The sequence below is a fragment of the Staurois parvus genome, unplaced genomic scaffold (genome assembly GCF_062004578.1).
Source record: "Staurois parvus isolate SC_StPar_1 unplaced genomic scaffold, SC_StPar_1.0 ptg000038l, whole genome shotgun sequence".
NCBI classification, from domain to species: domain Eukaryota; kingdom Metazoa; phylum Chordata; class Amphibia; order Anura; family Ranidae; genus Staurois; species Staurois parvus.
In genome coordinates this window covers 372659-396831 of record NW_028317834.1, presented here as the reverse complement: position 1 = coordinate 396831, position 24173 = coordinate 372659, and the positions used below count along the sequence as shown (strand labels likewise).

The 24173-nt window shown below is 48.3% G+C and overlaps 1 protein-coding gene across 1 annotated transcript in view; it reads right to left on the bottom strand.

The window, feature by feature from the left end:
* Positions 1-24173, bottom strand: part of LOC149470559 (uncharacterized) — a 432748-nt gene that overhangs the window by 125935 nt on the left and 282640 nt on the right. Inside the window, exon 4 of the mRNA XM_089662246.1 lies at positions 5421-6004. Within this exon, the coding sequence (XP_089518372.1) occupies positions 5421-6004 (584 nt within the window). The remainder of the gene's footprint in view (positions 1-5420; positions 6005-24173) is intronic.

Below are 24173 nucleotides of genomic sequence, written 5' to 3'. Positions count from 1 at the left end.
CTTTTTATTAAAACGATAAGACACCAAATATCTCTTCTTTCTTCCACTATACTAACGAGGAGAAAAATAGGGAGATGGAGCCACATCCAGCATCAGAAGGAAGCAGAGACCATCATGTCCATACAAGCACATTAGAAGTGACCAATCCAGGAAAACCCAGGGGAGGTCCAAAGGATCTCATCAATACAAACCTCTTAAAAGCTGTGTCAGCCCAGCAATAGGCTAACAAGAAGGTGAGCCCATAAAAGGGTCAATATTCAAGCAAGGATTTATTTCTACAGTTCCTTATATACAGCAATTACTATTGTGGACACGAATAGAATACTCCGCTATTATTCATAGACTTTGGACACCATTTCATTTTTACATTCTTTTTCATCTTTTCATTTTGAAAATTTTGTGATTATATTTCATTTATATTTTTTATTTTTATTTATTTGTTTATTATTATTTTTTATATATTTTTCTATTATTCATATTTATTATTCATTTCTTATTTAAAAACAAAAATTCACACATATATATCCAGAAAATCGTTTTGCTGTACTTTATAAGGATTTCTCTTATTTTTTCATATGTGAATTATTCATGATAAAATCCAGCCAGTGTTTATTAATAACAATCTAATATATAATTTATATAGATATACCTTATTGTAGGGGCGCGGCCCTATCTATTAACTTACATTTTATCATCCTACTATTCCTGATATGAGTTTGTAGTCCCTGCTACTACAGGAAACATGCGGGCGATCATTTACACCTTTTACAGCAGGACAGTAAATATCAGAACACAATTCAAACATCAGACCAACAGCAGGAAGTCTGCTAACTGAATGTGTAATGCAATCTGTCATTAGCATTCCCAGAGTTCCCTCTGCAACATAGTTGTATCAGCTGTTGGTCCTGTCTGTAGATCTGTTATTTTCCCACCTTCTGTAACAGGGTGACAACCCTGATCATTCTGCAGGAACATTACACAGCAGCGTTGTCACCCTGTACAGGGAAGTCTTAGATAGATTATAAGTAAGACACACAACAAGTAAAGCCCAACTTCAGCTAACGCTTCTACAGCAGTTACAGCAACAGGTTCTCTATAAGGTCCAACCCCCCATATGAATGACAACTGACAGTTGTGAGCACCCCCAGCAGTGTTATAAGATTTGCCCCAACCCCTCCAACTGCCATTTTATCCCAAAAGACTTGGCCTTCTACAGGAAGTAGACAAAAAATATCTACTGGGAGGGACAACAAAAAAATAAAACAATAGGAGAATCGGAAAAACAAAGCCTGCTCTGCTAATGACAGATTTCATTATTAATGTCATTATTGATGTTGCCCATAGTTACACTTTGGTGCCAACGTTGTAATATTTCCAGGGAGAAGAAGTTTTCTTTACAAACTTTCCACCAAAAAGAGATGTGTGCACTCAGAGTGATTATTGTGAACCCCAATCAGAGGAATGTCAGTCCCCCGGAAGAAGTGGTAGGAATATGACCGCACACTCAGCACTTTGTAAGTTCAGATCTCTGGCAGTTGTATTGTGTGATTAGTCTATGGAGAGGAGTAATAGCTGGAAAGAGAAAACATGGAACAAGGATTTCTGATCTTCACCTGATGGAATCCCATTTGGCAGAACCACATGGAACACAAGTGGCCAGCTGGGCTTACGTTTTACTGCTGAATACATCCCCTAAATCAGCAGTAACTCAGTATTGGAAGGCCTGCATCAGCTTGGGATGTTGTTTTCTCACTGAACAGAGACTTCTTTCTAGCTGGTGTCACAGACACAGACCTGCCTGAAAGGTTGTCACCCATGAGATGATATCCTACAACCTCACAAACACCCCCTTTCCTCTCTCTGATCACAATCTCATCACCTTCAGTCTCCTCATCTTCAAACACTTATCCCTCCAATCAGCAATCACCTGCAGAAACCTTCACAACTTGAACCCTTCTCCCTTCCACTCTGCAACTGACCAACTCTATGACAGAATCTCTCCCCTGTCCTGCCCTGACCTGGCCACTGCTGTCTACAACAGTTCACTTTCATCCACATTAGACTCACTTGCTCCTCTAACATGAAGCATCAGGCCCCGACCATTACAACCTTGGCAGACTGACAACACCAGAGATCTTATAGACATAGTCGTGTGCTGGAGCGAATGTGGCGTAAAACCAAATCTCACCAAGCATTCACCCAATATAAATCTGCTTTCTTCACATACAATTCCTCCCTCCATGCTGCCAGACAAGCCTACTTTGTCACTCTCATCAATAGCTTGTCATCCAGTCCTCGTTGTCTCTTCTCTACTTCTAACTCTCAACTTTCTCCACCTCCACCCAGTACCTCACTCACTGCTCACGAGATTGCAAATCATTTCAAAAACAAGATTGATGCAATTCATAGGGACATCTTCACTGCACAGACATCCATCCCACTTAGCACACCTTATACTAAACCTCCCTCAACACTTTCCTCTTTTGACCTTCTACTACCAAAGAGGTCACTAAGGTTTCTCAGAAGCCCGTCTCACTACCTGCCCCCTGGATCCTGTCCCCTCACAACTACTACGGTCACCTTCTTCTTCCATCCTATGCTCCCTCACTCACATCTTCAATCTTTACCTCTTTACTGGTGCCTTCCACTTCCCTCTAAAGCATGCGCACTTCACTCCCATACTTAACAAGCCCTCCCTGGACCCCACCAACCTGAACAACTTAAGACCTATCTCCCTGCTGCCATTTACCTCTAAACTATTAGAACTCTTAGTCTACAATCGCCTGAGCTCCCATCTCACCGACAACAACCTTCTCGAACCTTTACAGTCTGGCTTTCCCTCACTCCACTCCACTGAAAATACCCTACTAAAACTCACTAATGATCTATGAACTGCTAAAACCAATGGCCACTACTCCGTACTCATCCCAACCAATGGCCACTACTCCGTACTCATCCCAACCAATGGCCACTACTCCGTACTCATCCCAACCAATGGCCACTACTCCGTACTCATCCCAACCAATGGCCACTGATCCTTACTCTTACTACATGACCTCTCTGCAGCTTTTGATACGGTTGACCATCCCTTCCTCCTCAAAAAAACTCCACTCTCTTGGCCTCCAAGACTCTGCGCTCTCCTGGTTCTCCTCCTACCTATCACAGAGCTCATTCAGCGTTACCTTTAACTCTGCCTCCTCCTCTTCACTTCCTCTTTTTGTAGGGGTCCCTCCAGGTTCTGTCCTTGGACCCCTACTCTTCTCCATCTACACCTCCTCCCTTGGTTACTTGATAAACTCCCATGGCTTTAAGTACTATCTCTATCCTGATGACACACAAATCTATCTTTCTACCCCTCACCTCACCCCTTCAGTTTCCTCCACACCTCACCCCTTCAGTCTCCTCTCGCTTTACTAACCTACTAAGCTAATTATCGGCATGGATGTCACTCCACTTCCTCAAACTCAATCTTTCCAAAACTGAGCTTAGTATTGCCCCCAGCCCGTGCCCCCTTTCCTGACTTCTCCATCAAGATCAATAACACAACCATCAGTCCCTCCCCTCATGCCAGGGTGCTAGGTGTAATCCTAGACTCCTATCTGTCATTTCAGCCCCAAATCCAATCACTGTCCAAATCTTGTAGACTTCACCTCCACAACAGCTCCAAGATATGGCCGTTCTTAACCTCGGAAACCACTAAGCAACTTATTCACTCCCTTGTTATATCACGCCTCGACTATTGTAACTCCCTCCTCACTGGCCGACCTCATTGCAGGCTATCCCTTCTTCAGTCTATCATGAATGCTGCTGATATCATCCACCTTACAAAACATTCTGTATCAGCCATCCCTATCTGCCAATCCCTCCACTGGCCTCCACTCAGTGTCCTCCACCCCTCTCTGCCAATCCCTCCACTGGCCTCCATTCAGTGTCCTCCACCAATCCCTCCACTGGCCTCCATTCAGTGTCCTCCATCCCCCTCTGCCAATCCCTCCACTGGCCTCCATTCAGTGTCCTCCATCCCCCTCTGCCAATCCCTCCATTGGCCTCCATTCAGTGTCCTCCACCTCTCTTTGCCAATCCCTCCACTGGCCTCCACCCTCTCTGCCAATCCCTCCACTGGCCTCCACTCAGTGTCCGCCACCCCTCTCTGCCAATCCCTCCACTGGCTTCCCATTGCCCAACGGAGAAAATTCAAAACACTAACAATAACATATAAAGCCATTTATAACTCTGCCCCAAATTACATCACCGATCTTGTCTCCAAATATCACCCAAACCGTACTCTCCGCTCCACGCACGACCTCCTGCTCTCTAGCTCCCTTGTCTCCTCCTCCCATGCTCGTCTCCAGAGCTTCCCCCGTCCTCTGGAACTCTCTACCCCAATTTATCAGACTATCGACTACTCTGCTCACTTTTAGGTGATTTCTGAAAACCTATATCTTCAGGGAAGCCTATCCTGCCCTCAGCTAATAATGGAATCTTTTACTCTTCCAACCAGTCCATCCCCCACAGTTACTACCTTTTGTACCACTAGCCCCTCCCTCCTAGATTGTAAGCTCTGAGGAGCAGGGCCCTCCTATCCCTCTTGTATTAAACTGTATGGTTACTGTATTGTCTCCCGTTATATTGTAAAGCGCTGAGCAAACTGTTGGCACCATATAAATCCTGTATAATAATAATAATAATAATATCAATGAGAGATGAAATGTGGAAAGAAGGCATTGACAATGGGAGAGGAGATGGAACATGTAATGGGAGGAGTGGACAAGGTGGGCTTAGCTGGAGACCTCAAGCCTGGCTGATCATGTATCAATAGTCAGAAGAACCTGGAATGGACTCTCCCACTGAGGCTTCAGAGACTTGGTAAGATAATAGACCCCATCCTAGTCTCTGGTACTGAGGCAGTGTTGGTCATGTATTACCTCAGGATCCAGAAATGAAGAAAATGCTTGGAAACACAACTCAGTTGGTGAATCATGAAAATGCATTACATGTACATTCAAAGCTCCATAAAAAAAGATAAAGATGAGAATCATGAGGGAAGCTGTTCAGTTATTGATGCTTATCTTAAAACAAATTGTCAAGCGATAAAATATTCAAATCCCTTCTAGTTGTGTATTGATGGACATAAGCACTAAACTCAGTTCATCCAATCATTACATTCCAGTTTGCTCAGATTTTAGTTTGTTTCTCTTAAAGTAGCATTTTATCTTTTCCCTTCTTCTTTAGCTTGTGGGATGACATTGGGGATGTGAAACTAACTTGTGACACCTGAAACTTCTTTAATATTCCTTTTTTCCAGAATATAATCTATGATGAAATTTGTGAATCCTCCGGTGATAGATTAGACCGGCATTAACTGAAAAAGTTTTGTCACATTGAGAGCATTAAAATGGCTTCTCTCCAGTGTGAATCCTCTGGTGTCTGATAAGATCTGACTTCTGTGTAAAAGCTTTATCACATTCAGAACACTGATATGGCTTCTCTCCAGTGTGAATCCTCTGGTGTGTGATAAGATGTGACTTCTGTGTAAAAGCTTTATCACATTCAGAACACTGATATGGCTTCTCTCCAGTGTGAATCCTCTGGTGTGTGATAAGATGTGACTTCTGTGTAAAAGGTTTATCACATTCAGAACACTGATATGGCTTCTCTCCAGTGTGAATCATCTGGTGTCTGATAAGACGTAACTTATGAGTAAAAGCTTTATCACATTCAGAACACTGATATGACTTCTCTCCAGTGTGAATCATCTGGTGTCTGATAAGATCTGACTTCTGTGTAAAAGCTTTATCACATTCAGAACACTGATATGACTTCTCTCCAGTGTGAATCCTCTGGTGTATGATAAGACTTGACTTATGAGTAAAAGCTTTATCACATCCAGAACACTGATATGGCTTCTCTCCAGTGTGAATCCTCTGGTGTCTATTAAGATGTGACTTCACTGTAAAAGCTTTATCACATTCAGAACACTGATATGGCTTCTCTCCAGTGTGAACTCTTTGGTGTATTATAAGGTATCTCTTGCTTGTAAAAGTTTTGCCACATTCAGAACAATGATATGGCTTCTCTCCCTTGCAAGCCTTCTGGTGTGTGATATATTTTCTCTCCATTGTAAAATCTACAAACAAGTAGTTTGAAATAACTCCTCTTATGTATACTTGGGTTGGACTTTATTGTAAAGCCATTGTCACTTCCAGAACACTGAAATTACCTTTCTCCTGCTGGATCAATGTGGAAGAGGATCCAAACCATGACTTTTAGAACACAGATATGACTTGTATCCCGTGTGAATCCTCCAGTGAACTGCAATAAAGACTTTCAGTCAATTAAGACATACGTGTTTTATTTTCCATGTGACTCAGCTGTATTCATGAAGACCAAAATGTCCCAAAAACCTGGTTCATCAATCTACCTGTAGAGAAAGAAAAAAGAATTCTATATAAAGGGCTACATAAAGTTGCTTTCTATTTTTAATGTTCATTACTAAATATATCTTATGAATAGAAAGAATATGTACAGCATTATCTACAGTATTTTTTAATCAAATAGATTTTATTAATAAAGTTTATAAGTGCGCACAGTATTCCCAACATTCAGCCCAGACAATGGAGTCATACATTCTCATGTATAGGCAGTTGTGGCACTGTTACAGATCATACAGAACAATAACTTGCTTTGTCTATGGTGTCACTTTTACCTTTTATAAACAAATGAACAGAGAAAAGAAGAAACAACCTAGAACAATTCAGCTGTACACGGCAAGTAACTCCCCCAGTACATACATAGATAGCTGACACCGATCAATGAGGCCTGTGTCTCCAGGATCATACCCCAAGTATGGGTCTCCCATGTAGTCACCATTCAGTAGGATACAACTGGCCGTTCTCCTTCTATGGGGATAAAAGAGATAAGATTTTAAAAGCCTATGAAGAACTAACTAAGAGTGAGCAAGGAGTATCCAGCCAGTTCTGCCAGACATACATCTCCTGGGGGAATTACAATGTTGGTAAGTTTGTTTTTCACATGTTAATGTGGAGTTCACCTGCTCAATTCACTGTTGTCTGCTGGGAGTTTGAGATGATAGCCAAGATCGGGATATTTTTTATGGTCAATAAACAGCAGCCTCACTATTGCTATATGACTTGTAATAGGAGGAGGTGTAAATAATTCCTCCTCTATTGACACCAAGAGGCACACCCGAGGAATATTGAATACCAACATTATAATACTGGTCATATCGTTCCACTTTTTGAATATCTCCAAAACACGTATCAAATCCCCGACATCACCGCTACAAGTGGGGTCAAAGGGGAAATCCCTCCTGTCCTAGCTGAACAATTGAGCTGGGGTCCTGAATGATCTATGCAAAAGAAATGACTGAGTTTCTGTGAAGAGGACAGAGAGATGAGAGGTATGGAGGTCAAAATCATCTCCCACCACTTTCTCTGATTTCCTCTGACTGTTTTCCATTTCTTTCTATAAGTCTTCAGTAAGAGTCAAAAGACTGGAATAAATATATGAGAGATCATGCCTTTCCCACTGGTGCCATCTGAAGCCCATTAACAAGTGTGAGAGTGATGTGAAATCTGTATCTGATGGAAGTAGCAACCGATGGATGGGATCTAATGTGTCTACTAAGTCCCACCTGGTAAGATGTTGAAGTTGGGCAGCTATAATATAAAGTCTAACATTTGGTATTGCTAGGCCTCCTTGGTCTTCACCATACTGTAGAGTAGGGAGTTTGATTCTAGCTGACGGCTTCTTCTAAATGAGTTCCCCAAACTGGGAGTCTATACTGGAGAACCACTTACGAGGTGTCCACTTGGGAGAATTGTGGAGTATATAGAGGAATTGTGGGGTCCATATCTTCTCTTGTTCATAGATGTTATTGGAAAGAGATAATAGTTTTACAAGGAGCTCATCAAGTTGATTGCAGGACTCAACAGTGTCAGGGAAGATCACCACGGCACAGGAATCTGCGCATGCGCAGGATCCTGACAAGGCATACAGGAAGGCGGGCACTAGGACCCAGGCGCACCTGTCACCAATGACGGCACTGGGCAGGCACTAGGACCCAGGCGTGCCTATCGGTGCCGGGCGGGCTATTTAAACGGGCTACTGCAGGATCCAAATTGCCGTATGGTCTTATTCCTTTGCCTGTGATTCCTGACTCTCAGTTGTTTCCTGTTGCCGAACCCAGCCTGCTCCTGACTACCATTGACCTTCTCCTGCCCTGACCCCTGGCTTGTCTCTGGATATTCTTCTGCCTGCTCCTGGTCATTCTGACCTCCTGTTGCTGAACCTGGTCTGTGACCCGACTATGCTTCTGCCTGCTGCTCTGGTCTGCTCTGCCTTTTGGGACACCAAACCCGGCCCGCCTGACTCCGCTACCTGCCACATGGATCCATCTGCATCCTGCTCTGATCTGCTCTGCCTTTTCACGTCAGGCTCACTACTAAATTACGTGACACTAGAAGTCTCCTCTACCGCAGCTGGGCATACCTTGGGGCCACAACCTGGTCTCAGCCTGCTCCAAGTCCATCCCCACCATCAGGGGCTCTGGTGAACAAGCAGACAGGGGCTTAGACCCCGCACCCTAGGGAACCCCAAACTGTGGACCTATAGAGCTACCGCTAGAGTCGTGACAGTACCATACGGCCATGTCTGAGCCTGGAAGAGGACCTTCTCCCCTGGATGAGATATGTCATCATTTGACCGCACTTACCCAGGCTGTTAAGATCTTACAGGATGGATATGCACATTTGGAAGAACGTATCCAAACCTTGGCTACACCCGCTTCTGTACCAACAGATCCGGCTACTTCTCCCTCGGCTAGTGATTCCTCAGAAACCCGTATTAGTACGGTGGTCCAGTTACCTTCACCTTAACCTTGTGTGCCTACTCCAGAACGATTTAATGGGGATCAAAGTAAAATTCAGGGCATTCAGAAACGCATGTCAGCTGTATTTTGACCTGCAAGCACAAACTTTCTCCACAGAGACTGTTAAGGTGGGGTTCATCATCTCCTTGCTGCAGGGAGAACCTCAGGGTTGGGCCCACTGCCTGCTCAAGAGTCACCATCCACACCTAAACACCATGACTACATTTTTCAATGCCATGGCCCAGCTATACGACGATCCACAGCAGACAACTACAGCTGAAACAGCATTACATGCGCTTCAACAGGGTCGCCAAGCAGCAGAAGACTATGTCTCAGACTTTAGACGATGGAGTGGTGACACAAACTGGAATGATGCAGCCCTACGACATCAGTTCCACCTGGGCCTGGCCGAGCCCCTCAAGGACGAGCTAGCTCAGGTAGGCATACCTGGTTCCTTGGAAGATCTGATTGCGTTAGCCATCCAGATTGACCGTCGGCTACGTGAACGCAGGTTGGAAAGATCCAACCAAGCTCTGAGGCCTACCTGGGTGCTACCCAAGTTTCCAGCCCAGCAAAATCCCCCTGCTAGAACCCGGGATTCTGAGGATACGGATGCCCCGGAACCTATGCAACTCGGGCTAATACATCCTTCACTAACTACCGAGGAATGCCAAAGATGTCGGGTCCACAACCTCTGTTTATACTGTGGAGAACCAGGCCATTATGTGCATTCCTGCTCAGCTAAATTGCGTAAGTGCATCTTTGTTTCTTCAGCTGCTCCTCCATCATGTTCAAATAGTTCAACTCACCTGGCTGTTCCCATTTCCTTCCGGCATCCCGGAAGAACTGTGTAGGTGACGGCAATTATTGACTCGGGGGCCTGCAGCTGCTTCATAGATTTAAACTTTGCCGCCCAACAACATATCCCATTACTGCCAAAAGAACACGGGTTAAACATTTTTCTTGCTGATGGAACCCGTATTAAATCCGGACTGGCAGACAAAGAGACCCCACCAATCCATACTACAGTAACCAACCATCATCAGGAATTTTTACTTCTAGATGCTATCACCGCTCCACTGTTTCCTCTCATACTGGGCCTTCCTTGGCTACGGGCACACGAACCTCAAATTAACTGGAAGTCGGGCTCGATCCAATTTCCCTCTTCTTACTGCCAGGAACATTGTTTGGCCAAGGTATCCTCAGGTCCACCTACCCTACTGTGCATGTACTCTGATACGGAACTCTTTCAAACAATTCCTCCAGCTTACCATGACTATCTTGATGTATGCAGTAAACGGGGAGCAGATATACTTCCTCCTTATCGATCCTATGACTGTCCGATCGATTTGCTTCCCGGGTCTGAAATCTCCATTGGGCGGATCTTCCCCTTATCTGAATGGGAACTAGGAGTTCTAAAGGAATATATTGAGGAGAATCTTCAGAAAGGGTTCATTTGGCCCTCCACTTCACCAGCTGGAGCTGGAATATTCTTCATAGAAAAAAAGGACAAGTCCTTGCTGCCCTGCGTGGATTATCGGAAACTAAATAAGATTACCGTTAAGAACCGGTATCCCCTTCCCTTGGTTCCTGAACTATTCCAGAGACTCAAGACTGCCACTATCTTCACCAAGTTGGATTTGAGAGGGACATAAAACCTGGTCCACATACGGGAAGGGGACGAATGGAAAACGGCCTTCCGCACCCGTTTCGGCCACTTTGAATACCTGGTCATGCCATTTGGGTTATGCAACGCGCCTGCTACTTTCCAACATTTCATTAATGACATTTTCAGAGATTACCTGGATGTTTTTGTTGTCATCTACCTGGATGATATATGTAAATCCTCCTGCGCTTCTATGTCTCCTAGGATGAGTAAAAGGAACAGCCGCTCACATCCAAATCTCACCTTAAGATAGAACTAATAAATCTAATATATAAATGATGTAGCGCTGTAATAACTCATGAGTATGGTTATAAACATATCACTCTACTGACATCCAAAAGATAGCAATTGTGACATATATAAGTGATGCCTGCAATATAGAATACACTTATATATGGTTGCATACGGTTGGTGAATCACAGGATTCCCAAACATCATACTTATGAGCATCCTACCATTGCCTGACTAAAGAGGAATAGAGGAAGGAGGAGGAGAGAGTATAGAAGGTGGTGGAGTCATTTCTGGCCTGGAGGAATCGTGTAGGATCCAGGGTGATCCAAGAGGCTTATTTGGCCCCTGTGGGTCGCAGGGGGAAAGTGAGCGGGCACGCCTGCCATATAGGAGTACTTCTCACTACCTGCACTGGCACAGCAGCACATGGTGTGATCATTGCATTGTGTGGATTTTTGAGACACAACTTGACACCGAATATAGTGGACTTTTTATCACCATTGTTTATATAAGTCACTTATCTGATGATGCATAACCCTGTATAGGGAAGCACTGTGTGACAATGATGATATGATCACTTGTTTATGATCACTTGGATATTTATAAGTGTATTCTATATTGCACGCATCACTTATATATGTCACAATTGCCATCTTTTGGATGTCAGTAGAGTGATATGTTTATAACCATACTCATGAGTTATTACAGCGCTACATCATTTATATATTACATCTACCTGGATGACATTCTGATTTTCTCCGCATCTCTGGAGGTACACCGAGACCATGTGAGATGCGTTCTGGGACGGCTTCGCCAGCATGGACTATATGCTAAGGCAGAGAAATGCAACTTTGAGCAACAGAGCATTCCATTCCTGGGCCTGATCATCTCTACTGCCGGAATTGCAATGGATCCCCAAAAGATCACAGCAATTTTGGAATGGCCGGTACCCTCAGACAAAAAAGGAGTTCAGGGGTTCATCGGATTTGCAAATTTCTACTGGAAATTCATTAAGAACTTTTCGGGCCTCATTTCACCTATCACTCACCTCACCAAGTTAGGAGTCCACTTCCATTGGACCCCAGAGGCGCAAACGGCTTTTGAGACACTGACAAAATTATTCACAGCAGCCCCCATCTTAAGCCATGCAGACTCCTCTCTTCCTTACACCTTGGAAGTAGATGCGTCCTAAAACGCAGTAGGGGCAGTTCTTTCACGAAGGAAAGGCCTGAAGGAACTAATGCATCCAGTAGCCTTCTTCTCTAGGAAACTTACCTCAGCTGAAAGGAACTACAACATTGGGGACCGAGAACTCTTGGCAATAAAGACAGCACTGGAGGAATGGAGATACCTGCTGGAAGGGGCCATACATCCAATTCTGATATATAGCGATCACAAGAATTTAGAATATTTAAGGACTGCTAAACGTCACAAACCACGCCAGGCTAGATGGGCACTGTTTTTCTCCAGATTCATTTTTCACATCACCTACAGGCCAGGATCCAAAAACACTAAACCAGATGCGCTTTCACATATGTTCGAGGATCCAAAAGAATCTCCAAAACCGGACACCATTCTACCAGCAGGGAATTTCTTGCTATTAAAGTTTGAACTTCGGGGGCGCATGCGCGGCCAGGGACGATGGCGGCTGCATTTTAGCTGAGCTCCGCTCATCCCCGGCCAGCACGGACTCACCTGATACGCGCCACTGCTTCCCTGCTAATAAGGGTGAGTCACACCCACTTGGCACCCGGCCCGGCTCCAGGGAGAGACCTGTATGGGGAAGATAGGGCGCTGGAAGCCCCCCTTCCCATAGCCACTGGATTTGCGGCCCTCGCCGCTCCGGCGGTTCCTGTCCAGGCCGCAATCCCCGGCCTCCAGTATGCCCAGGAACCCAGGGAGAGATCCCGGCCCCCCGGTGGTCACGGAGGGTACTGCACCTTCATGCCTGTCAGCTTCCATGCCTGCCTCTGCCCTGACTCAGCCCCAGATGGAGGACTCTGATCCCCATAATAAAACTGGGGATCCCCAGCATATAACTGGGGGGGCAGCAGAATACTCTGCATCGGGAAATCATCCTCCCTCCACCCAGATATCTCAGCAAACCATACAGTCTCCTTCCCTCACACTTTCAGCGCTAGATGACAAGCTGCAAATTTTTCTGCGCAATATTACCGCATCCATATCCACTAAAATTGGAAAGCTGGCATTAGATCTCAGAGGGGAAATAACTCAGATTGGAGACCGCACTGATAAATTGGGGACTGAGTTTGATGATTTGGTGCAATACGTTCGTGTTTTGGAGGAGGATAACGCATATTTGAAGCATTCCATGTCCCAAATGCAGCTCCAGCAAGAGGATTTAGAAAACAGGGAACGGCGCCAAAATATCCGTATACGCGGTATGTCCAAATCAATCGCTGATGCGCAATTGCACCGTCACCTTCTGTCCTTCTTTAGCGCAACTGCTCCATTGGTTCCGGAAACAGACTGGCGAATGGACAGGGCTCATCGCTCACTGGGCCCAAAACCTGTCGAAGGCACCAGACCACGTGACGTCATAGTTAGCTTCCACTTTTTTCAAAGCAAAGAAGCCTTATTATCAGCTTCTCGCCACAAATCATCTCTGAAATTTAAAGGTGACAGACTCCAACTCTTCTGCGATTTGTCTCCGACTACCTTGGCCAAGAGGCGAGCCCTGAAGCCGCTCACCACACACCTTCAACAACATCATGTCCTTTACCAATGGGGGTTTCCTTTCCGGTTGGTCGTAACTAGGGATAATACCCAAGTCGTGCTTCGTGATCTTCATGAGGCGGATTCCTTCTTAAAGCACCTGGGACTTCCACCTTTGCCTGAAGATGTGTCCCCTCTGCCACCAACTCCGTCTCGTCCATCCGCCACCCCCAACAAGATCTGGACTCCAGTCCGCGGAGGTCGGAAGAGACTCACACGTACCCCACAGCGTCCACATCACCCTCAGTAGATCGATCCGTCTGTATGATGATTCTCTGGGGTGCCCTTCCGATGTGTTTCCGGTGATGATCCTTCCTTCCTGGGTTTTTTTACATAATTTTTTTTCTTTTTGGGTTTCTCTTTTCTGTCCGGCCGAACCATTGTTGGGTGCATTTTCTCACTTCTGTTTTATCTGGCCGGGCATGACGATTTTTCTGATGTCTTGGTTGTCATGCTGCTCCCGAATTTGTCTAGCCATAGGCCTAGACGACTTGGGCCAATTGGTTTTTCCCGAGTTTATATCCTCACGGATACTTATGTCAATTTCTATGTTTACACCTTTCTGTGTTACTTTATTGTTTTTTGTTTTTTTTTTCTATTCCATCAATGGTATTTCACTTCTTTTGTATGCTAACACATTTGCTTCAATTTTTGTTATTTTATAATGGCTTTGAGGTTTCTGTCGTATAATGTCAAGGGCCTCAACTCCATTCAAAAAAGGTGGATGGCTTTGAGGGAATTTCGATCCTCAGGAGCAGACATTATTCGCGGGATACATTCCCATACCCATGAGTACAAATTATCGCTGTTTGCAGACGACATCCTCCTCACACTCACGAGTCCCTATACTTCTTTACCGATTTTGCATCAGATTTTGAAACAATTTGGGGCTATTTCAGGTTACAAAGTTAATACGTCTAAAAATGAGGCACTCCCAATTCACGTCCCACCTGTCACATTATCCTTGCTTCAGGAAGCCTTTCCCTACCGGTGGTGCACCCATTCTTTAAAATATTTAGTTACTAATCTTACTTCCTCTTACCAATCCATATACGAGGCCAATTTCCCTCCACTATTTATAGCAATTTCTCGCTCTCTGAAACGATGGGATGCCTTGCCCATCTCTTTCCTAAGACGCATTAACGTATTAAAAATGACAGTGTTGCCTAAACTTTTGTACCTGTTTGCGACCCTCCCCGTTCCCGTTCCTATGTCCAAACTTCACTCTCTTCAGAAATCTTTCCTGCATTTTATTTGGCACAACAGGCGGCACAGGATTGCACATTCTGTTTTGCTTTCCCCACGATCTAGGGGGGGCTTGGGGGCCCCGGATATTATAACATATTACTACGCAACTCATCTTCGTTTTCTCATGTCATGGTCTTCCCATCTTCCTCCCAACACATGGACTGAGATCGAATCTTTGCAATTGTCCCCAGCTCATCCATGCTCTCTCCTTTGGTCGACCTCAGCAGTGGATGTCTCCACCTTTCGCCATTTATTTCTGGGACCTATGTATTTTTCTCTGACTGTTTGGCGGAAATGTAGGGCTAAATTTACACTGGCCTCTGATTGCTCCCCACTGACAAATGTCCTCTATAACCCTAATCTCCCAGACAATATGGCCATGTCCCGGATGTCGCATTGGGTTGTAGCTAACCTTTTTCAATTGCGTCACTTGGTACACCCGGTGTCTCGTAAGTTACACTCATTCCCAGTCCTCCAGAAAAAAGCCCTTTTACCTTCTCAACACCTATATATTTATCTTCAAATACGCCACTTTGTTTCCACTTTATCTCCTTCATTGACTCTGGGGAAGCCTACTCCCTTTGAAAGTTTATGTATGCAGGGTCCCCACCATAGGGGTATAATCTCTAATACTTATAAACTTCTTATGGAAGCCCCCTCCTTATCCAATGATACTCACCTTTACATGCGTAGGTGGTCTCAATTCACACAATGCGATATTGATTTATTAACATGGAAGAAAATTTGGGAAAATGCATCTAGATCTTCTGTCTGTGTGGTTTTTAAGGAAAATATTTACAAGATTATGATGTTATGGTATAAAACACCTGAGGTTCTGCATGCTTATAATCCGAGTGCTTCTCCTGATTGCTGGCGCTGTAGTAGAGACCTCGGTTCTCTCTATCATATTTTTTGGATATGCAGCTCCATTACTCCTTTCTGGCAGGATGTTCTCTCCTTGCTGAATTCATTGCTGCATGTCTCTCTCCCACTTGATCCATTACATTTTTTACTGGGTCTACCATTCCCAGGATTACCTAAAGTATCCAGGAAACTCGCTGTCCATGTGCTGACCGCGGCCAGGAGAAGCATTCCTGTGTGTTGGTTATCCTCTAATCCTCCTTCAATGTCGATTTTGTACAAACTCATTGCTGATGTAAGACAGATGGAATATTTGACTGCACTACATAGTTGTTCGTTTGCTGTATTTGAGATGATTTGGCTCCCGTGGGATACTTTCACCTCTTCTATGCCGGCCCACATTGCAAGGCCCTGATATCCTTTACATTGATATTTATGACTCCGCTGGTCCTGACACTATTTAATTTTGCCATCGATGTATCTTTCTGTTATGTTTATTTTCTTTTCTTATCCTTTTGAAATATACTGTTTGTATTTCATGAAAACCAATAAAAATTGTTAATATAAAAAAAAAAAGTCTGAACTTCTGTGTCAATTGCAGCAGGCCTCAGTAGGAGCCTCTAGTCCACCTGGAATCACTGTACAGAACAGGGAAGGGCTTTTATGGAAAGGGGAGCAAATTTTGGTACCCGAAGAGGCACAAATTCTTGTTCTGGGTTACTGCCATGATCACCCGTTAAGCAGGTCACTTCGGGGTTTCCAAGACATTGGAATTGGCCCAACGCTCGTTCTGGTGGCCGAATATGGCTAAGGATTGCAAAACATATGTAAGGACTTGTGCCATCTGCAATCGGAACAAGACCACTCGAAACAAGGCCTGGGGTTTACTTAAACCTCTACCAGTGCCTGATAGGCCTTGGAAAATGATATCCATGGACTTTATAGTGGAACTTCCGCCTTCCCAAGGACATACTGCTATTTTTGTGGTTGTGGCCGGTTATCAAAAATGGCCCAATTTTTGCCACTAAGGAATACACCCTCTGCTTCTGAGACTGCTCGGATTTTCATTAAAGAAATCGTAAGACTCCATGGAGTTCCTGTGAACATTGTCTCGGACCGAAGGGTACAATTTACTTAGAGATTTTGGAAAGCACTATGCGAAACCCTGGAAATCAAGTTATCCTTTTCCTCTGCCTACCACCCACAAACAAACAAATGGGCAAACCGAACGAACCAATCAGACACTGGAACAATACATCAGATGTTACACATCCTTCCTCCAAGACTACTGGGTGGCAATCTTACCTCTGGCAGAGTTCGCATATAACAATGTTAGCCATTCTGCCACTAAACAATCACCATTTTTTGCTAACTATGGGTTCCACCCTACCTTTTTACCTGACCTGGTCCCAGAAACTTCCGTTCCTGCTGCTCAGAATATACTAAATTTCTTTGTCTCTAACAATAAATTGTTACAAGAGGCGGTCGCAAAAGCCCAGGAAGACAACAAGAGGGTCTTCGGCAGAAAGAGAAGGGAAGAACTGATTCTGCATCTGGGAGACCAGGTCTGGCTGGCTACAACTAATCTGAAGATGGCGTGCCCTTCGAGGAAGTTGGCACCAAGGTTTGTGGGCCCATTCTTGATAAGACACAGAATTAAAGTCACATATGAATTGGCACTTCCGGAGTCCATTAGAGTACACCCAGTTTTCCACGTGTCACTGTTGAAACCTGCCGTACCCGATCCATTTCCTAGTCATAGGTCAAGGCGCGCCGAGTCCATAGACGTGGACAGGGAAGAGGAATTTGAGGTCAAGGCTGTTGTGGACTGTAGGAAAAGGAGGGGTCAGACACAGTACCTTATTAAGTGGAAGGGGTATGGTCCGGAGGAAAACTCATGGGAACCAGCTCAGAATGTTCATGCCACAGACTTAGTTCAGGAATTTTTTTGCAGTCACCCGCAAAAGAGGAGTCAATTGGGCATCCAGAGGCTGCCCATAAGGGGGGGGCAATGTCAGGGAAGATCGCACGAATATGTGCATGCGCAGCATCCCGATAAGACATACAGGCAGGCGGGCACTAAGACCCAGGCGCACCTGTCACCAATGACAGCACCGGGCAGGCACTAGGACCCAGGCACGCCTTTCGGCGCTGGGCGGGCTATTTAAACGGGCCACTGCAGGATCTAAATTGCCGTATGGTCTTATTCCTTTGCCTGGGATTCCTGACTCTGAGTTGTTTCCTGTTGCCGAACCTAGCATGCTCCTGACTACCATTGACCTTCTCCTGCCCTGACCCCTGGCTTGTCTCTGGATATTCTTCTGGCTGCTCCTGGTCATTCTGACCTCCTGTTGCTGAACCTGGCCTGTGACCCGACTATCCTTCTGCCTACTTCTCTGGTCTTCTCTGCCTTCTTGAATACAAAACCCGGCCCGCCTGACTCCGCTACCTGCCGCACGGATCCATCCGCATCCTGCTCTGGTCTGCTCTGCCTCCTCACGTCAGGCTCACTACTAAAGTATGTGACACTAGCGGTCTCCTGGACATACCTGGGGGCCGCGACCTGGTCTCAGCCTGCTCCAAGTCCATCCCCACCATCAGGGGCTCTGGTGACCAAGCAGACTGGAGCTTAGATCCCGCACCCTAGGGAACCCCAAACTGTGGACCTATAGAGCTACTTCTAGAGTCTTGACAAACAGTAAGTCAGAAGGGGTACAACCCATAGAGATAACATACAGGTTGTAATTTGTACACTACAAATAATATCTTCATACATTAAGATTCATTAATACATTTTTCAAAAAATTTGAAAAAAAAAGTTTGTTTCTATTTTAAAATTTAGCAAACAGGTAATTTTTCTACTTCACTGATGTGCGTTGATGAGGCTGCACTGATAGACGGCACTGATAGGTGACACTGATGAGCTGGCACTGATAGGCAGCACTGATGATGGGTACTGATAGTCGGCACTCATAGGCAGCACTGCTGGGCACTGACTGGCGGCACTGCTGGGCAAAGGTGGGTGACACTGCTGGGCACTTGTGGGCGGCACTGGTAGGTGGCTGTGCTGGGCACCGATCCTCAAGGCACTGATCATCAATGATCGATGCCGATCCCTCCTCTGACAACTGCCAGCAGTACTTTCCTCATGCTCTGACAGGGTGAGGAAAGTGCAGTCAAGACCCGGCAATTGCATTTCCTGATGACCAGCGTGTCATAGGACACGGCAATCACGGAGATCACGTGGGGCACGCAGGAGAGCGCGTTCTGGGAGGACATCATAGGACGGCCTCCCAGGACAGGCCAGCCACAGTGCAGACGTCATTTGGCTACCTGCGGTCATCAACTAGTTAAAGCAGCACTTCCCCTTTTGGGTGGAGCTCTACTTTAACTTCAGCAAGAGATAACAGTGCTATAGGATCAAGGGAGGAGTGAATGTAGGGAGTGAAACATGTTATATACTCTATAGTATCATTTCTGGTACTCTCACAGTGGGAGTATAGATACCATACACATCCCTCCTCAGCTTCTCACCCCTCCCCCATACACATCCCTCCCCAGCTTCTCACCCCTCCCCCATACACATCCCTCCTCAGCTTCTCACCCCTCCCCCATACACATCCCTCCCCCATACACATCCCTCCTCAGCTTCTCACCCCTCCCCCATACACATCCCTCCTCAGCTTCTCACCCCTCCCCCATACACATCCCTCCTCAGCTTCTCACCCCTCCCCCATACACATCCCTCCTCAGCTTCTCACCCCTCCCCCATACACACCCCTCCTCAGCTTCTCACCCCTCCCCCATACACATCCCTCCTCAGCTTCTCACCCCTCCCCCATACACATCCCTCCTCAGCTTCTCACCCCTCCCCCATACACATCCCTCCTCAGCTTCTCACCCCTCCCCCATACACATCCCTCCTCAGCTTCTCACCCCTCCCCCATACACATCCCTCCCCAGCTCCTCGCCCCTCCCCCATACACATCCCTCCTCAGCTTCTCGCCCCTCCCCCATACACATCCCTCCCCAGCTTCTCGCCCCTCCCCCATACACATCCCTCCCCAGCTTCTCGCCCCTCCCCCATACACATCCCTCCCCAGCTTCTCGCCCCTCCCCCATACACATCCCTCCCCAGCTTCTCGCCCCTCCCCCCATAAACATCCCTCCTCAGCTTCTCAGCCCTCCCCCATACACATCCCTCCTCAGCTTCTCACCCCTCCCCCATACACATCCCTCCCCAGCTTCTCACCCCTCCCCCATACACATCCCTCCTCAGCTTCTCACCCCTCCCCCATACACATCCCTCCTCAGCTTCTCACCCCTCCCCCATACACATCCCTCCTCAGCTTCTCACCCCTCCCCCATACACATCCCTCCTCAGCTTCTCACCCCTCCCCCATACACATCCCTCCCCAGCTTCTCACCCCTCCCCCATACACATCCCTCCCCAGCTTCTCACCCCTCCCCCATACACATCCCTCCTCAGCTTCTCACCCCTCCCCCATACACATCCCTCCCCTGCTTCTCACACCTCCCCCATACACATCCCTCCCCAGCTTCTCACCCCTCCCCCATACACATCCCTCCCCAGCTTCTCACCCCTCCCCCATACACATCCCTCCCAGCTTAGCTTCTCACCCCTCCCCCATACACATCCCTCCCCAGCTTCTCACCCCTCCCCCATACACATCCCTCCCCAGCTTCTCACCCCTCCCCCATACACATCCCTCCCCAGCTTCTCACCCCTCCCCCATACACATCCCTCCCCCATACACATCCCTCCCCAGCTTCTCACCCCTCCCCCATACACATCCCTCCCCAGCTCCTCACCCCTCCCCCATACACATCCCTCCCCCATACACATCCCTCCCCAGCTTCTCACCCCTCCCCCATACACATCCCTCCCCAGCTCCTCACCCCTCCCCCATACACATCCCTCCCCAGCTCCTCACCCCTCCCCCATACACATCCCTCCCCAGCTCCTCACCCCTCCCCCATACACATCCCTCCCCCATACACATCCCTCCCCAGCTTCTCACCCCTCCCCCATACACATCCCTCCCCAGCTCCTCACCCCTCCCCCATACACATCCCTCCCCAGCTTCTCACCCCTCCCCCATACACATCCCTCCCCAGCTCCTCACCCCTCCCCCATACACATCCCTCCCCAGCTCCTCACCCCTCCCCCATACACATCCCTCCCCAGCTTCTCGCCCCTCCCCCATACACATCCCTCCTCAGCTTCTCGCCCCTCCCCCATACACATCCCTCCTCAGCTTCTCGCCCCTCCCCCATACACATCCCTCCTCAGCTTCTCGCCCCTCCCCCATACACATCCCTCCTCAGCTTCTCGCCCCTCCCCCATACACATCCCTCCTCAGCTTCTCGCCCCTCCCCCATACACATCCCTCCTCAGCTTCTCGCCCCTCCCCCATACACATCCCTCCTCAGCTTCTCGCCCCTCCCCCATACACATCCCTCCTCAGCTTCTCACCCCTCCCCCATACACATCCCTCCCCAGCTTCTCACCCCTCCCCCATACACATCCCTCGCCAGCTTATCACCCCTCCCCCATACACATCCCTCCCCAGCTTCTCACCCCTCCCCCATACACATCCCTCACCAGCTTATCACCCCTCCCCCATACACATCCCTCCCCAGCTTCTCACCCCTCCCCCATACACATCCCTCCCCCATACACATCCCTCCCCAGCTTCTCACCCCTCCCCCATACGCATCCCTCCCTAGCTTCTCGCCCCTCCCCCATACGCATCCCTCCCCAGCTTCTCGCCCCTCCCCCATACGCATCCCTTTCCAGCTTCTCGCCCCTCCCCCATACACATCCCTCCCCAGCTTCTCGCCCCTCCCCCATACGCATCCCTCCCTAGCTTCTCGCCCCTCCCCCATACGCATCCCTCCCGAGCTTTTCGCCCCTCCCCCATACGCATCCCTTTCCAGCTTCTCGCCCCTCCCCCATACGCATCCCTCCCCAGCTTCTCGCCCTTCCCCCATACGCATCCCTCCCCAGCTTCTCGCCCCTCCCCCATACGCATCCCTCCCCAGCTTCTCGCCCCTCCCCCATACGCATCCCTCCTCAGCTTCTCGCCCCTCCCCCATATGCATCCCTCCTCAGCTTCTCGCCCCTCCCCCATACGCATCCCTCCTCAGCTTCTCACCCCTCCCCCATACATATCCCTCCCCCATACACATCCCTCCCCAGCTTCTCGCCCCTCCCCCATACGCATCCCTCCCCAGCTTCTTGCCCCTCCCCCATACGCATCCCTCCCCAGCTTCTCGCCCCTCCCCCATACGCATCCCTCCCCAGCTTCTCGCCCCTCCCCCATACGCATCCCTCCCGAGCTTCTCGCCCCTCCCCCATACGCATCCCTTTCCAGCTTCTCGCCCCTCCCCCATACGCATCCCTCCCCAGCTTCTCGCCCCTCCCCCATACGCGTCCCTCCCCAGCTTCTCGCCCCTCCCCCATACGCGTCCCTCCCCAGCTTCTCGCCCCTCCCCCATACGCGTCCCTCCTCAGCTTCTCGCCTTTCCCCCACACACGTCCCTCCTCAGCTTCTCGCCCCTCCCCCACACACGTCCCTCCTCAGCTTCTCGCCCCTCCCCCACACACGTCCCTCCTCAGCTTCTCGCCCCTCCCCCACACACATCCCTCCTCAGCTTCTCGCCCCTCCCCCACACACATCCCTCCTCAGCTTCTCGCCCCTCCCCCACACACATCCCTCCTCAGCTTCTCGCCCCTCCCCAGCTTCTCGCCCCTCCCCCATACACATCCCTCCTCAGCTTCTTACCCCTCCCCCATACACATCCCTCCTCAGCTTCTCGCCCCTCCCCCATACACATCCTTCCCCAGATTATTATTATTATTATACAGTATTTATAAAGCGCCAATAGTTCGCTCAGCGCTGTACATTACAAAGGGGGACAGAACATGTGACAGAACAATACCAATACAATGCAAAACATGAGGGGATTGAGGGCCCTGATCCTTGGAGCTTACAATCTAGGAGGGGGGGATGGTGGTACAGGAGGAGATAGCTGTGGGGGATGGAGTAGTAGGAAGAGTGGAGGAGGTCGGCAAGTTAGCAGGGGGTGGGGTAGGCTTCCCTGAAGAGATGGGTTTTCAGGGTGTGCCTAAAGGAGAGGACAGTAGGTGATAATCTGATGGGTTGCAGCAGGAAGTTCCAGAGGATGGGTGACACCCTGGAGAAGTCCTGGAGGCGGGCATGGGAGGAGGAGACCAGGGAACTAGAGAGAAGGAGGTCTTGTGAGGAGCGGAGTGTGCGTGTTGGGCGGTACTTGGATATTAGGTCAGTGATGTAGTTCGGGGCAGTATGGTGGACGGCTTTGTACATCAGTGTTAGGATTTTGAATTTGATCCGTTGTGCAATCGGAAGCCAGTGGAGGGATTGGCAGAGGGGGGTGGCGGACACTGAGTGGAGGCCAGTGGAGGGATTGGCAGAGGGGGGTGGAGGCCAGTGGAGGGATTGGCAGAGGGGGGTGGCGGAGATGGAGCGGTCAATGAGTCTGGCAGCCGTATTCAGGATGGACTGAAGCAGGGATAGCCAGCGGCGAGGCAGGCCAGTGAGGAGGGAGTTGCAGTAGTCGAGTCGTGATATGATGAGGGAGTGGATGAGCTGTTTAGTGGTTTCTGGGGTTAGGAACGTGCGGATTTTGGCGATGTTGCGGAGGTGGAGTCTGCACGAGTTTGTTAAAGATTGGACTTGGGGCTAGAAGGATAGGTTGGAGTCCAGCATGACACCAAGTACTCTGGCCTGCGGGGCGGGTTTGATGGTGGCGTTGTTGGATGTGACGGAGAAGTCAATGGGGGGTGGTGTCCGGGCTGGGGGGAAGACAAGAAACTCAGTTTTAGAGAGGTTCAGTTTAAGGAAGTGGAGTGACATCCAGTCTGATATGTCGCTCAGTAGGTGTGTGATTCAGGCGGAGACCGAGGGGGTGAGGTGGGGGGTTGAGAGATAGATTTGTGTGTCGTCGGCATAGAGGTGGTAGTTGAAGCCGTGAGAGTGTATGAGTTGGCCAAGGGAGGAGGTATAGATGGAGAAGAGAAGGGGCCTGAGAACAGAGCCTTGAGGGACCCCAACAGAGAGGGGGAGTGAGGGGGGAGGTGGTAGCATTATAGGTAACGCTGAAAGAGCGTTGTGACAGGTAAGATGAGAGCCAAGAGAGAGCAGAATCTCTGAGGCTGAGGGAGTGTAGTTTTTTGAGGAGGAGGGGGTGGTCGACTGTATCGAAGGCTGCAGAGAGGTCAAGGAGTAGGAGCACTGAATAGTGGCCATTAGCTTTGGCGGTTAGCAGGTCGTTGGAGAGTTTGAGTAAGGCAGGTTCGGTGGAGTGTAGGGGAAGGAAGCCGGACTGTAGGGGATCGTGGAGGTTGTTGTCATTGAGGTGAGAGCTTAGGCGGGTGTAGACTAGGCCCTCGAGGAGTTTAGATTTAAATGGGAGCAGGGAGATGGGTCTGAGGTTGTTCGGGTCAATGGGGTCCAGGGAGGGCTTTTTAAGTAT